Source organism: Cryptotermes secundus, unplaced genomic scaffold (assembly GCF_002891405.2).
Source record: "Cryptotermes secundus unplaced genomic scaffold, Csec_1.0 scaffold120, whole genome shotgun sequence".
Classification (NCBI taxonomy): Eukaryota; Metazoa; Arthropoda; class Insecta; order Blattodea; family Kalotermitidae; genus Cryptotermes; species Cryptotermes secundus.
The window spans coordinates 1681338-1695162 of NW_019742442.1; the positions used below are offsets into that span (position 1 = coordinate 1681338).

At 36.3% G+C, this 13825-nt stretch overlaps 1 protein-coding gene across 8 annotated transcripts in view; it reads left to right on the forward strand.

Annotated features, from left to right (window-relative positions):
- LOC111873081 (N-acetylglucosamine-1-phosphotransferase subunits alpha/beta) overlaps positions 1-13825 on the forward strand; it is a 35369-nt gene that overhangs the window by 19124 nt on the left and 2420 nt on the right. For 4 of the 8 annotated variants that reach the window (XM_023867477.2, XM_023867479.1, XM_023867480.2 and 1 more), the window contains 6 exons: positions 319-421; positions 1904-3444; positions 5222-5374; positions 8192-8372; positions 12134-12324; positions 13497-13758. In XM_023867477.2, coding sequence (XP_023723245.1) covers positions 319-421; positions 1904-3444; positions 5222-5374; positions 8192-8372; positions 12134-12324; positions 13497-13758 — 2431 coding nt within the window. Of the gene's footprint in view, positions 1-318; positions 422-1903; positions 3445-5221; positions 5375-7019; positions 7247-8191; positions 8373-9540; positions 9696-12133; positions 12325-13496; positions 13759-13825 lie in introns of those variants that run through there. The other 4 variants (XM_023867482.2, XM_023867478.2, XR_002844347.2 and 1 more) reach the window with 4 other exon arrangements.

Genomic DNA, 13825 nt, shown 5'->3' on the forward strand with positions numbered 1-13825 from the left:
TCCCTTCAGAAGTGTAAAATTGAGGTTACACTGTAAATTGTACCATGAATCATAAAAGATGTGGAAGGGAACAGTTATGGCCTAATTGTAAGGTGCTATCCTGGAAATTGCATGGAGGAACTGAGGGAAACCATGAAGAACCTCATTAAGGATAACTGATATCCTGACTGAGATCCAAATACAAATAAAAAGCATTACCACTTGAGCTAACTTGCTCAGTACTGTGCCATGTAAATTTAACCATATGAAGCGAAATACGAATCACTGATTCACTTCATGTTGCATTACAGTTTTAACTTTAATAATGTTTTATTCTAGGATTCCAGGTCTTTCTCGCAAATTTCTGTATCTGAATGATGATGTCATGTTTGGGAAAGAAGTTTGGCCAGATGATTTTATTACAAACACTAATGGTCAGAAGGTATGTAAGGGAAACCCCTGTGAAATAGAAATTCACATATTATGAATGTGTTACTAGGTCCTTTTTCTGTACAATGTACAAGTATAATAAGTCTGTGTTGTAACAGCCACTGGGGTCCATATCATGAGACTGCATTTTAATGTGATTCTTTTGAAAGCACCAATTCAGTATTCAGGTATTGGAGTCTGTAACAAATGTTATATATTACAATTTTATCACTGGAATACCTCATTATGTCCATTGCAGGTTACATTTTGGGGTGCTGGAGTTTGACTTCCTGGTCCTACATTCCAGCATCCCACTCAGTACACTATATTATTAATTATGTATTCCTGTAATTGTATTTTCCCTCTTTCTTTAAATAAAAAAGATTATATATATTTTTGAAGAGTTTAGATACGGTACCTTTTAGTATAAATAATTTATGTGGTGTAGTTTTACATTTCCTTTTTAAACATCTGCAGAAGCATGCAGTCACAAGAGAACATTTTTTGTATCACTCCACAGTTTTCACATATATCCTGTGTAGCGTTTCATGCTGTTGTCCTCAAAACCAAATGGACATATTCTTTCACTTGAAAAAGGTTGTAGGGAGCAGGGTACTGGTACACTCCTTCCTTGAATATTCCTCAAAATATGCATTGGTAGGTGTGAGAGAAAATGCAATCAGTTCATCTTGAAATGAGGTGCTTCAGAAGTTGCTGGAAATCTATAGGCTTAATGTTTATGATACATGATGCATGTCCATGGTTTATGCTAACCGTCTTACAGTGTATACACTTTTTCACCTTATTCTTCACTTCCACACTACATGTTTCAGCACTAATGTGCCATCCTCAGGTGTCTTTATGCACGTTAAACTATTGTACTGCATGCCATGATGTCTTCATTCTAAAATGACTAAAATCTGTATTCGTCATATATGTCAATGAATTCTAAATAATAAAACTTTTCAGGATTCATCCTACATCGCACTCAAACACGTGAATTACGTGAATCCTCTTTTATGTGAACATTCTTCGTACATACATTTGTGTATCGTGTTCTGTGTTGTGTTTTGCTCCTGTTACTGCATGCGTTTTTAATATTACAGGGATTCCCAAGTCTGTTCAACTAATAGTATTTTATATTATTGTGAGTGTTACTTTTTGTTTCTGTTGTTATTTTTATTAGCCCTCAAATAAAGGCCCATACACAGCTTCACATGTTGTTGATTTTGACACCATCCTCATTTTTTCTTTTAGAATTTTACTGCCTGTATGTTTTGTCACTTCCTTTTGCAAACTGACAAGTATACAGTTTTAGTTAATTTTAAACCATGTTAAATAATAGAAATTGTAATTTGAATTTTTTTCAGGTGCACATAACCTTTGAAGCATATGTACATTATGACCCTATCCCCCAAAACACACGTACACCACCACTCTCAAAGAAACATTTACCCCATTCTTTTTTCTGCTTAGAATTCTGCATACTTTTCAGGTGTACCTCTCATGGCCAGTTCCAGATTGTTCAGATAGTTGTCCTTGGTCCTGGGTGGCTGATGGTTCTTGTGATGTGTCTTGCAACATATCAGAATGCTCCTTTGATGGTGGAGACTGTGATCTGAGTGCTGAAGATGATATTGGTCTCTATGATGAGAACCGACATCTTGCAAACTATGATGACAATGTTAATTTGTACAATGAAAATCATCATGAATCCATTAATGATAATTTGTTCCACAATATAAACTTTGGGGGAGACGTAGTTTTGGAAGATCTCCAAGATCCTGGAAAGAAGATGAATAGTCTTTTAGATGTATTAATTAAAACAAATGCTAAAAAAGACAGTTTTAAAGGAAACCTCCCATTCCTAAGAGAATTTGATGAAATTAAGTATAAGAATTCAAATGGCAGCAGAAATATTAGTGATACAGATAATACACCACCATTCATATACAAACACAACATCACAAGTAAATTTCTTCTTTATAGAGAGATTAAACTTGATTCAAAAAAGACAGCAAATCAGCACAGGAAAAATAATAATCCTCAACAATATGAAGAAATCTATGGAGGAGAAGGAAATAACACACTGTGTATGCAGAGAATACCTCAGGTTCAAGAAGGAAAGAAAGAAAATACAAGCTCTGACAACACATTCATTGTACGTGGGTCAGCTCTTGTACACCAGCAGAAACATAGTTGGTATGTAGGTGATAACTTGCTTATTAACACAAGAACTGGAAATAATGACAATCGTACAAACACTGAACATAGTACTCAGTCATATGTTGATAAACTTTCTGGTAACAGCAGCGCCAGTGTACATCATTATCATGTAGATAATGCAGATGTGCCTGGAGAATTGTACCTAAGACATACAAATCAGAATGCAAGTTATGTAAAAGAAACTGAATTAAAAAGGAATTATAGTGATAGGTTTGTAGCATGGGAAAAATGGCAGAATGTACAGAGTTCTGCATTCGGTAAGAAGAATGTGAACCATAGTCTTTTGTATAGCAATGAGACATTTCATGAAAAACCTAATGAGGGTCAGCACATTCATAGTGCAAAAAAATCAAACCAGACTTATGGAACAGGGAAATCTTTCAGCTCACAGACAGTTAAACGTGAACCTGTCAGAGATGTTTCTGCTTACAATGCCAGACTTCGTAAGTTGTACCTGAAACTGAATGGTAAATCTGATGAACTGCAGCCATTATATGCAAAACACAATCCTCCTTCAGCAGATGTAAATCGTATGCATGCAGAACTTCAGCATATTGATTATGATGTGGATTGGAAAAATGGAGATAAAGTTTCTAACATTCCTAAAAAGAAACGGAAGGTAGTAAAAATGTTTGATGCTCAGCAGTATCACATCTCACCTCCAGGAAAGAAACCTCATGACACATTTGCTGAGTCCCTTTTGTATGTGAACAGGTTGTACAATCAGGAGTTTGGCTTTGAACCTCGTAAGGTTCCAGCCCACATGCCACATCTTATTGACATCGATATTATGGAAAGTCTTCAAGCAAGGTACTGTACTTGTTATTATGTAAGCCACTTACAAATTATGGTAATTATAAGAATAGCGTGATTATTAAGTTGGAAGAGACAATGAACAGTAGCTGGGGGAATTCAAATAATTTTCAGGCATATTATTAGTATGTGGCTATATAAAATGTTTAGCCAGTTGGATTAAATATGTGGGTGTGTGTAGTTTGAAGTAGCTGATAAAAATGGAAGAGGGTTGTCTTTGAAGATCTGTGTGATATATTTTATGCCCAGTCTAGTTAATGTTCTGTAGGACATTGAGTCTGTGTGGGTTGTTAAAATAATATACCTTTATTTTAACTTTCACCTGTTAAAGAATTAGAAGAGGATTTGGTGTAATGTACTACTGTCAGTTATAATGCCTGCTATTAATGTAGTGTGATGATCAGATAGCTTAACAAGAGATATTATCCGTTGCTAGACAGTGGGACAGTAAACATGCTATGATGCCATTAAACAAGAAATCATTGCTACCCAACAAATAAACATGCAACAACAGAAGAAATGTTTGAGTTGGTGTTTTCCATGCAGTCTGACCCAAGACTCTATAATGAGGACCAGTGAACTGAGAGTCAACAGTTGAATTAGTTGTGATATAGTCACCAGCCATTGAGGACGTAAGCCAAGAACTTTTAAGTGTTTAGTAAATCCAATTACAAATCCAAACCCTGTGTCTAGCCATGAATACATGGCAGTATATTTTCAGCTCAAATATATTGAATTGAGTCACTGCTATAAAATTGTGTGTAAAGAAGAAGTTACAAGACATCAGCATCAAAGGCTATTTGTGCTTTCAGATTGTATGCCAGTTACTTAATGCAGATTAAAATTATATAAAATTGAATTCATGTCGGACTGTAAAGGAGACTGACAAATGAGAGAAAAATTGCAGTTATACAGGAATATGTACAGTCATTGGTTCCTGTATAAATGCCTGATGATAGTCTTGTATGACCAAAACATGTAGCAGCAATAAAGATTGAATATTAAAACTGAGTATATTTGTTGTGTTGAGGGTTGACATAATTCCTATATATATGTATAAGTAAAGCTATCCCTGTAACAGGCCGTGAAGGCCCTTAGGCTTGCGAGACATTGAGGGTCCCACCTTATCTAGACAGTCGGCTCAAAGATGGCAGTGAGGTTGTCAGCCTTATGTGCCAGCCACGCTTCACTCCCCAGGAAAATTATTTAATTAATTCCTGGTACTCATTTCTGTTGGAGGCTGAGTCAACCCCAGGGCCATAGTGCAACTGGAAGGATTAGGTCAATTGAAAAAATCCAGTGACCTCATTGGGACTTGAACCCACGACCTTCCTGCTTGTAGCATAGCCCCTCAACCAACTGTGCTTCCACATGCATATATATATATATGGAACACACAGCAGGATGTACCCAATGAAGATAGGTGGAAAACTTAGCCTAATACCCTTTTAATTTTCCATTAAAAATATAATTTGAATACAGCAAGCACCATGAAAGTTTCTCTTCGTTGAAGTGTTTCCTATTGAAAAGTACTCTGAGATTACAAACTGTGAACATAACTCTAGTTAACAATCCCTCTTATGGTCACTGTGCCAGATAGTTAACATTTTTAGCTGGTTACGTGTTCTACTATCACTCATTTACTCAACTGGGTAGCGTGAACAGTTTTGTTACAAATAAATAATAATGTATCTTCAGTGTTCCAATATCATTGAATCCTTTGCTGTTCTGAAGTTGAAACAGATTTGCTCATTTAACTCAATTTCTCTTCCAGATTCAGTAAACAGTGGCACCTCACTTCATCCCACAAGGTGCGCCATCCACATGATATGCAGTTTGCATTCTCGTACTTTTATTTTCTGATGAGCAGCAAGGTGACTCTTCCACTGTCAGACATTTTTGATATTTTTGATACTGATGATTCTGGGTAAGCTTCTTGGATTTTTTGAACAGACTGAGCAGTAACTATCTAAATTTATGTTTTGGAGGTACCCCTCCTAGATCCCAATTGAATCACTGGCTGTGCCAGTTGACTTTTTTTTGGGGGGGGGGTAATTGAAAGAACTGACTTCTGACTACACAGAATCAGATGATTACAGTGTTAGTCTTTGTGTGGTCTGTGTAGGAAAATAGTTCGCATGTGGTACAATGATGAATTGGATATGTAGAAGGTGCAGCATATCTGTTCAAAATATGTTCCTTGTAAACTTACTTCCTGCCATCCTGATGTTTGCTCACTGAGGGCAAGCTGGCAAATCTTTCCACAGCTGACAAGTAATATCAAAGTTGAATCATTAGTTTTTAAGGTAATATTGTTTGCAGACGACAGTTTTATTGCAAGATAATTTAGATTATTTTTTCCTCTTGCTCCCAGTTTGGAGCATAGGGCTGATTTCCCAGTTTCATTGATCATTTTTACAGATTGTAGGACTCCTTGGATGGGTGATCAGTTCATTGCAAGGACACTACCTAAACACAGGACAACACAAACAGAATAAATGCATACACACANTGTAGGACTCCTTGGATCGGTGATCAGTTCATTGCAAGGACAACACAAACAGAATAAATGCATACACACACCAAACATCCATGCCTTGTGTGGGATTCGAACCCACGATCCTGGCTTCCGAGCGAGTGAAGTCAGTACATGCTTTAGGCCACTCTGCTACCATGATCAGCAAATCATAGAATAGGTTCTTATAATTTGGAAATACATCTAGGTAAATTCAAAATAATATTCTTTATCCCCTCAGTTACACCTGACATACACAGCACCCCAATTCATTCAATATTTCAGCTTTTGCATGTGAAAGGACCTAAGCAAGTGAAATTCATCAGCTTATTCAACAGCTCATGTCTGTCTATAGAGAAAATGTGACACCAAAAAAATGCTTTTGCTTTAACATAATGAATGAAAAATTTGGCATGTGAACATTTGTGACAAAGCCAAGGACTGGCAGACTGTCAGTGAGTAAAACAGATGACATCATTCACATTGAGAAATGTATGTTTTGTGAAGCAGGCATACACGTATAAAAGTTTAAACAGTTGCATAGGAGGTTTGTTTTATCCAAGTTGGGTGCACAGGATTGTCCAAGCAAAGAGTTTGGATTTCAAAAAGCATGTGCTTGTTGGTTGCCAGAACAATTAAGAGAGTTGCACAAGACACACATGGGAGTGTGGCTGCAGTTGGTGATGTGCTACTGTAATGAAGGTGGTCAGTTTCTGAGCAGAATTGGATTGGAGGTGAGATGTGAATGCATCATGACACACTGGTAATGAGAAGTGCTAGGATGACTGCAAGCATTCTGGATATCTTATACTCAAAAAGAAAAATTCAAGACCACATTGACTGCACAGAAAGTTATGGCAGTTCTCTTAGTAAGACATTTTTTTTCAGGAATCTGATGGCAAGTGTGTCTGTAGTCAATTCTGAATACTGGTGTCATCAATGGAGAAATTGAACTTAGCAATCCTACATAAATGTCCATGACTCATGACATAGGATGTGAGTGGTGTTGCATAACTGTTTTCCTCATGCTGATGCACATGTCTGTGAATGGTTGCAGTGCAGTCAGTGGGAGATGCTGGAGCACCCACCATATAGTCCAGACCTGGCCACTCTGACTTCCAATTGTTTGGGCCTTTAAAGGGTTCCTTTCTGCAAAGCACATTGACACAGATGTGGATGTTCTTCATGAAGTGCATCATTGACTATCAGGGTTAATCCAAGAATTTTGCTGCAAACATGTGGATAATCTCATTACACAAGGAGACAAATGTCTTAATGGGCAAGGTGACTGTGCTGAAAAATAATACAAATACGAGTATATGCCTCAGTTCATGTTTGATATCATAATGGTATGATTGAACTCTTCTTACAGAAAACTGTGTTTCCTTTTTAGAGTGCCCTCATAGGTATTCCAAGCAGAAATGTATAGTGTTACTGATGAGTTATTTTATGCATACTCCATCTCGTGTGGGGCGGAGGGTGTATCATTGTCGGATAGTGATGTAGACTATTATGATATTATCAGAAAGTTACTAGATTTTGTTTTAAAATATGTCTGATATTTATATAAGAGTGGTAAATTCAGACTTACCTACACAGGAATTTTTATTTTGTAAGATTAAATACACAACATGTAATGTACCGTGGTTTGTAGAGTAGATGAACTTTTCCAGTGAAACATTCCAAGTCAAGGTAAAGTTTTTCTGTGCTTAATTAAGCACCATGTCATGAAGTATTGGGAGTGTGGGCGAGCAGAGGTGTAGTATTTTTAACTTTGGCAGTAGTTGTAGGTGACTGGTCAGCTTCATTTCATTTCATTTTTATTATCATTCAACAATCCATACATACAGGTATTACAACCATTTGGATAGGGAAATTGTCAGATTCTTGTGCGTATCTTTACAGTATACACTGTACCACCCTAATATAGGGGGTTTGTCATCTGAATAATATTATCTAGATATAATTACCATTAATTTCATTGTCACACCAGTTTAACTGTGAGAAAGAGTCCCTGGTATCCATTGGATAGGAGGCTGGGTTGGTCACAGAGCCAGTTCCAGAGACTGTTGATAGGAATGAACCTCTGCTTCTCCCAGAATTGAGCCTTGATTTCTTATCATCCAGCCCATAGCCTAGTCATTATACTGACTGATCTAGCCAAGCTTGGACTGTGGAAGGATGACTATAGTAATAGGAATAATTAAATGAAAATTTTGTTGATTTTAGGACATGGTCAGATCGAGAGATCAGGACATTATTAACTCGTTCATATGATTTGCCACTTAACTATGCAAGAGTCGTCAAGTTTGAGAATGACATTGTCAACTGTTCTAAGGAGCTGTCAGAGGAACTGTCAAATGTAAATGTTCCTACTCCCCCATATGAACGCTATCAAGATTCAAACCTGGTAATTTCTAGTTTGGTATAAAGGTTACAGTTTGGTGCATGTTCAGAATTTGGTAACTAAAAGAGCCATCTCATGGCTAATTAAGTTCAGTAATACCTTGATATGGAAAGAGGATGCATTTCATGAAATATGTGTATTTCAAATGACCTTAAACATTACTATTCCTGGTCGCATTCTTAGCCTTAGCAACTTATCACTTCACATTATAAGAACCTAACGACTTCTTTTTTTGTCATTCGTATTATTAACAAAGACACTTCTTGCTGAAAATAATATTTTATGTTGCACTAATAAACTGCAGTGTTGTTGTCATTGTTCAATTAAATTTTTGTAATTGTGTGATAGAAGAGATGCTGAATGAACAAAATGGTAGATAACAGTTTGAAACTATACACAGGGCTTTACTTTGCATATCAAGGCATTACAGTATTTAATACTTTACAGACATATTGGATATTTATGAAGTTATGATAACATTAATCATTTAGAATGAAGTAATTTTGGGTATAAATGTGATACTGCGTGATAGTAAGATGTAAATGTGATGTCAAGATTTAAATGGTTTGTTTTTGGTAGTATTATATATACAATTTTTATATGTTACTAAAAAGTTACAGAAACTGAATATGCTATTGTCCTTTATAAATATGAGTATTTTGTATTCAGTCAATTATCCAGCTGCTCAAGGAGGTTCATAATTTTACAGATCCTTAAGGTTCATTGTGATGTTCCCAAAAGTGTGCCATAGAATCAAGTCCCAAGTAAGCTTAATCTAGTTCACATCTTGAAAACCTATTTCTCTAATATGTATTTTAATATTTTCCTTGTATTTATGCCTAAGTCATTCGTCTCTTCCCTTTGAGGTCTTCCAATTAAATATATAAATTTCTTTTTTCATCCATCCAGGCTAGGTGTCTCACCAATATAGTCCACCTTAATTTATTCATCCTACAATTTTACATAAAAGTACAAATTGCAAAGCTCCTTATTATGTCATTTGCAATGCTTGTATTGAGTCAAGTGTAATGAGCATGTATTGTATATTAGGCATATGGTTAAAAGGTTTTATCTTTCTTAAGCAGTTAGACACCAGCTTCCCACCTTATATGTCCATATTCAGTCACAGAACAGTGTGTGTAGTATTTGTAGTGGATGTGTCATTGGGCAGGTTTCCCTCCAGGAGCACTGGTTTTCCTCTGCCAGTCATCATTTCATCTGTGCTCCATACTGATCCATCACAGTTCCTTAAGCGTGCAGCAAGGCTGAGCAGCCGGCATATGATCACAACTCTGAACATCAGGCCTGGCCCTTTACTGGAACCAGAGTAAGGACATGGAAGTAAATAGTGTGACTTGAAGTTATACCTGTTGAAAGATGTACAAATAATTACTTATACCATGTCATTCCAAAGCCAAGGCTGTTTTTTGTCAGTTACATGATAGAAAAGATATGTCATTAAAAATATATAGGTCCCCTTCAAGACAAATATTGTTTATAACATGTAACAGGAAGCCTTGGACTAACAAGCACCACAGAGAAGAGTTCTCCTTCAGAAAATGATAGTCCCGGTTTCTCAAGATTAATTTTAATATGGATATACTGATCAGATGTGAATTTATCAGATACTGGAGAAAAGTGGGAATACAGTGAGACAGTATGTCGCTTATTTACAGACTTCATGAAACTTTATGACTCAACGTTTTCATTAAATTTGGCATATGAGTAGAGCTGTGTAGATGAATTAAAATGTGTTTAAATGAAATGTGTGCTAAATTCTGATTCAGTTCCTCTTCAGAATGGTCTATGTATGCCACTAGGAAAGTCCAAGTAAATCAGGAAGAATTGAACGGAATGGCACACATCATGCAGCAACTCTTGCTGCTATAAGTGCATGATTTATTTTGCCTATTTTCATTCTGTAATGAAGTACGGAATAATTTTTTGGGGTAACTCATCTTACAGCCAGAAGATATTCATCTTACAAAAGAAAATTGTTAGAATAATGGCTGGTGTTAAACCAAGAGAATCATGTAAAAATATCTTCAAGAGGCTAGAGATCTTAACTCTCCCATGTGAATACATATTCTCCTTAATGATCTTCATTGTAAAAAACCAAGAATTTTTTCCAACCAATTCTACAATACACAATGTCAACACAAGGAATAAAAATCAGCTTCACAGACCAGTTGCCAGCCTCTCTTGTTTCCAGAAGAGTGCATATTATACTGGCATTAAAATCTTCAACAATCTACCACCAAATATCACAACTCTTATAGATAAACAGGGACAATTTAAAGTAGCACTAAAGAGATACTTAATTACACACTCCTTTTACTCTGTTGAGGAATTTATGCTTCCAAACAACATAAAGTGTATGTAATGTTTTCTCTTGTTTGGAACACAGGAAAAAAAAAAAATCTAGTATATGTTAATGTATGGATTTATGATGGATATTTTACTACTTTTGTGAAATCCTTACTATTTATGTGAAATTGAATTGTGCATGTATATATGTATTGTACGATTTTTGACAAATTCCACATCCGGTAGGTCATCTGACTAACTCATGGATCTATGGAATGCTATGTATGTATGTATGTATGTATGTAGACAAGATGTTCAGAGAATTCATAATTAACAGCACTGTATGCAGGTCTGTCAAGTCTGGTGGCTGAGCTCTCTGATGCATTTTCCCTTTAGGAAAAATTGGATATTCCTTATGCTTAGAGAGACCAGGTATCATATCAGGTATAATTTGCTGCAGTTGCAACCTGTAACGTTGGATAAATTGTTGACAAGTTTTCAAACTGTATTGGACTTAAAAACATAGGGTACAAGTGTTGGAAAAAAAAAGTGCATAAGTAAGATGACATAAGAAGGCTGAAGTACAGAAAGTAGAAGATTTTTTATATTACATAATGAGGAACTTTGCAATATATACAAATGAAAGTTTCTGGCTCTAACACTGAGGACAGGGATCTTTTGAAGGGCCCCTTGTGAGACCAGGGTTGCAGGACAGTGGACTCAGTAGTGGTCTGAATGCTTAATGAAACTAGAAGTTATCCCCCCTCCCCCAATGTCAGTGTTCAGTATTGTCACATTTTAGGGGTGTGACTATGGATGGGTTATGGATTGGTGAATGGATTTGTTAACACCTTGTATTCACGATTCAGAACTACACTTTACAGTTCATGACACATAGACAAGTGTCCTCCACACAGGTGTGGAATGTTAACCAACAGACAATAGCATGACCATGGAAGCTGAAGAACCTCCATTACTAGGAAACATCTAGTGAGAGCATTTGCAGAGGAATAGCCATTGTTGATAGCTGTTACCATGCAATGACTAGTGAAAACAGACTGAGAAGGCCTAGTGTGGAGTGAATTTTGTTATTTGTTGTTGCAAGTCGTGTAGACAAGTCAATAAATCCAATCCATACCCTACCTATAGTGACACATCCTCAAAATCATGACAGTATGTACAAGTTGCCTAGTATTATAGTGAAATCTAGGCATCTACAGTAGGACTAGTATATGGCTCATATGGGGGAGGCAGTACATAGCGTATTTTGAAAATTTGTCGCTTGGAAGATCAAGGGGTAGGAGAAAATGGTGAGAATGGAACGTGGATGGAATTAATTCAAATGACTTTGGTAACAACAAGGTACCAAAGAGTTTGTCCATTAGTTAATAATGGAAGTTAATAAGACTTATTTATATATTTCTACTTTTGCATTTCATTCATGTTGTTTTGTTCAGCCAGTTGTTAGCAAAACTCTTGTCTCCAACTGCAAACCTGTGGTGGATATGCTGGTGAAAAAATTTGGTGACAGAAAGATGTACAGGTATCAAGTTGAACGGGACAAACACCAAGATGTAAGCTTCAAGATGCTCAGCTCAAATATAACACAATTGGTATCTCATCTAGATGATGTTCGTCGGGATCCAAAGTGAGTGTTACTCCCTACTGAGCTTACATTTTAGTGCTTATGGTTTTCTGCAGTAACTGAGATCCCAGCAGCTTTGTTGATTATATTTTCAATCTTATACAGATATTTTTTCTTCAATGATATTATTTTTTTTCCAGGACACATCACCATAAATCAGATTTGGACCCAGATTTTCCTAATGTTATAAATTGGTAACATTCCTGGCTAAAGACTGCTGACACATTTTCACCAGCAAGGCTAGAAATTATTAGATTTAATAATGTCTGTGTGTGTGTGGGGGGGGAGGGGGCTTCCCCTCTATTCAAAGTGTTCAAAGTGTGGTAATATGTCAGAAAATAGATCACTGTTGTTATGCATTCTTAAGACAAGGGTCTTAACATGTGGAATAATTTATATGATTCTTACCAAGTTGACACACATGAGAAGTTTTATTTGTTTGCAGTCCCCCCATACACTCGCTGTCTCTCTTTCTATATATATATATATATATAAAACTTCCCACAGAGCTCTGTACCTGTGATAAATCACCCATATTTAACAGAGCTCTGTAGGCAGATTGTTCTATAAAACATCTAAGAATCTCAGAATAAAAAGAATTAAATGAATAACAGGAGCTGAATGCAAATTTATCTTAGAGACCTCACTGCCCTCCTTGTACATATCGATTTTTAGATTGTGTTTAAGTATGTTCAGTAGCATGTGTCATATCAGAAGGTATATCCAAAATACAAGACTATGCATCATAGATTGATCCGTTGATAGCATTATGTACATGTTGTAAATTGGACAGTCATAAACCCAGACACTGCCTAAATTACTTCCTACACAGTGGGATCTTTATGAAGAATGAGGCTTCTGTTCATTTAAACATTTGACTGTTAAGCCACACCATAGAAATGTCTGCAAGAAATGCCAAGATTGGTTGAGTGTAAATACAATTGCACAGGAAGACCTACTGTACTTGACCAAAAGTATGGTTCTTAAGAAAACCTGTTCTTTTCTCTAAACATCAGTATGTCACACTAAATCCTAGCTAAACCCTATGGCTGTGACAGTTTTAATCAATCATAATGTTCAGAGGATTGAACATTGTTATAAGGGAGATAAATCTTACCCAAAACAATTCATTTGGAATTTACATAATATTCAGTAATTGTGTCTTCTGTTCACAGAAAATTTATCTGTCTGAATGATAACCTAGACCCAAAGCGAGAGGAAGATAATGCTGTGGCTCGCGCTATTCTTCACGATATGTATGAGTCACTGTTTCCACAGCCTTCATCTTTTGAACTTCCACCAGAATTCCGCAATCGGTTCTTGCATATGACAGAATTGGAGGCATGGCGAACCAACAAGAATACTATCCGAACAGTTGTTTACATTTGTCTGACCATCCTTATCACATTCACATTAGTCAACTTCTTTCATGTGGAGGTAAGGTTTAGAGTAATGATCTCCACTTTGAATTTTGAAAGCTCACAACAGTGCCGGACAGTGATTT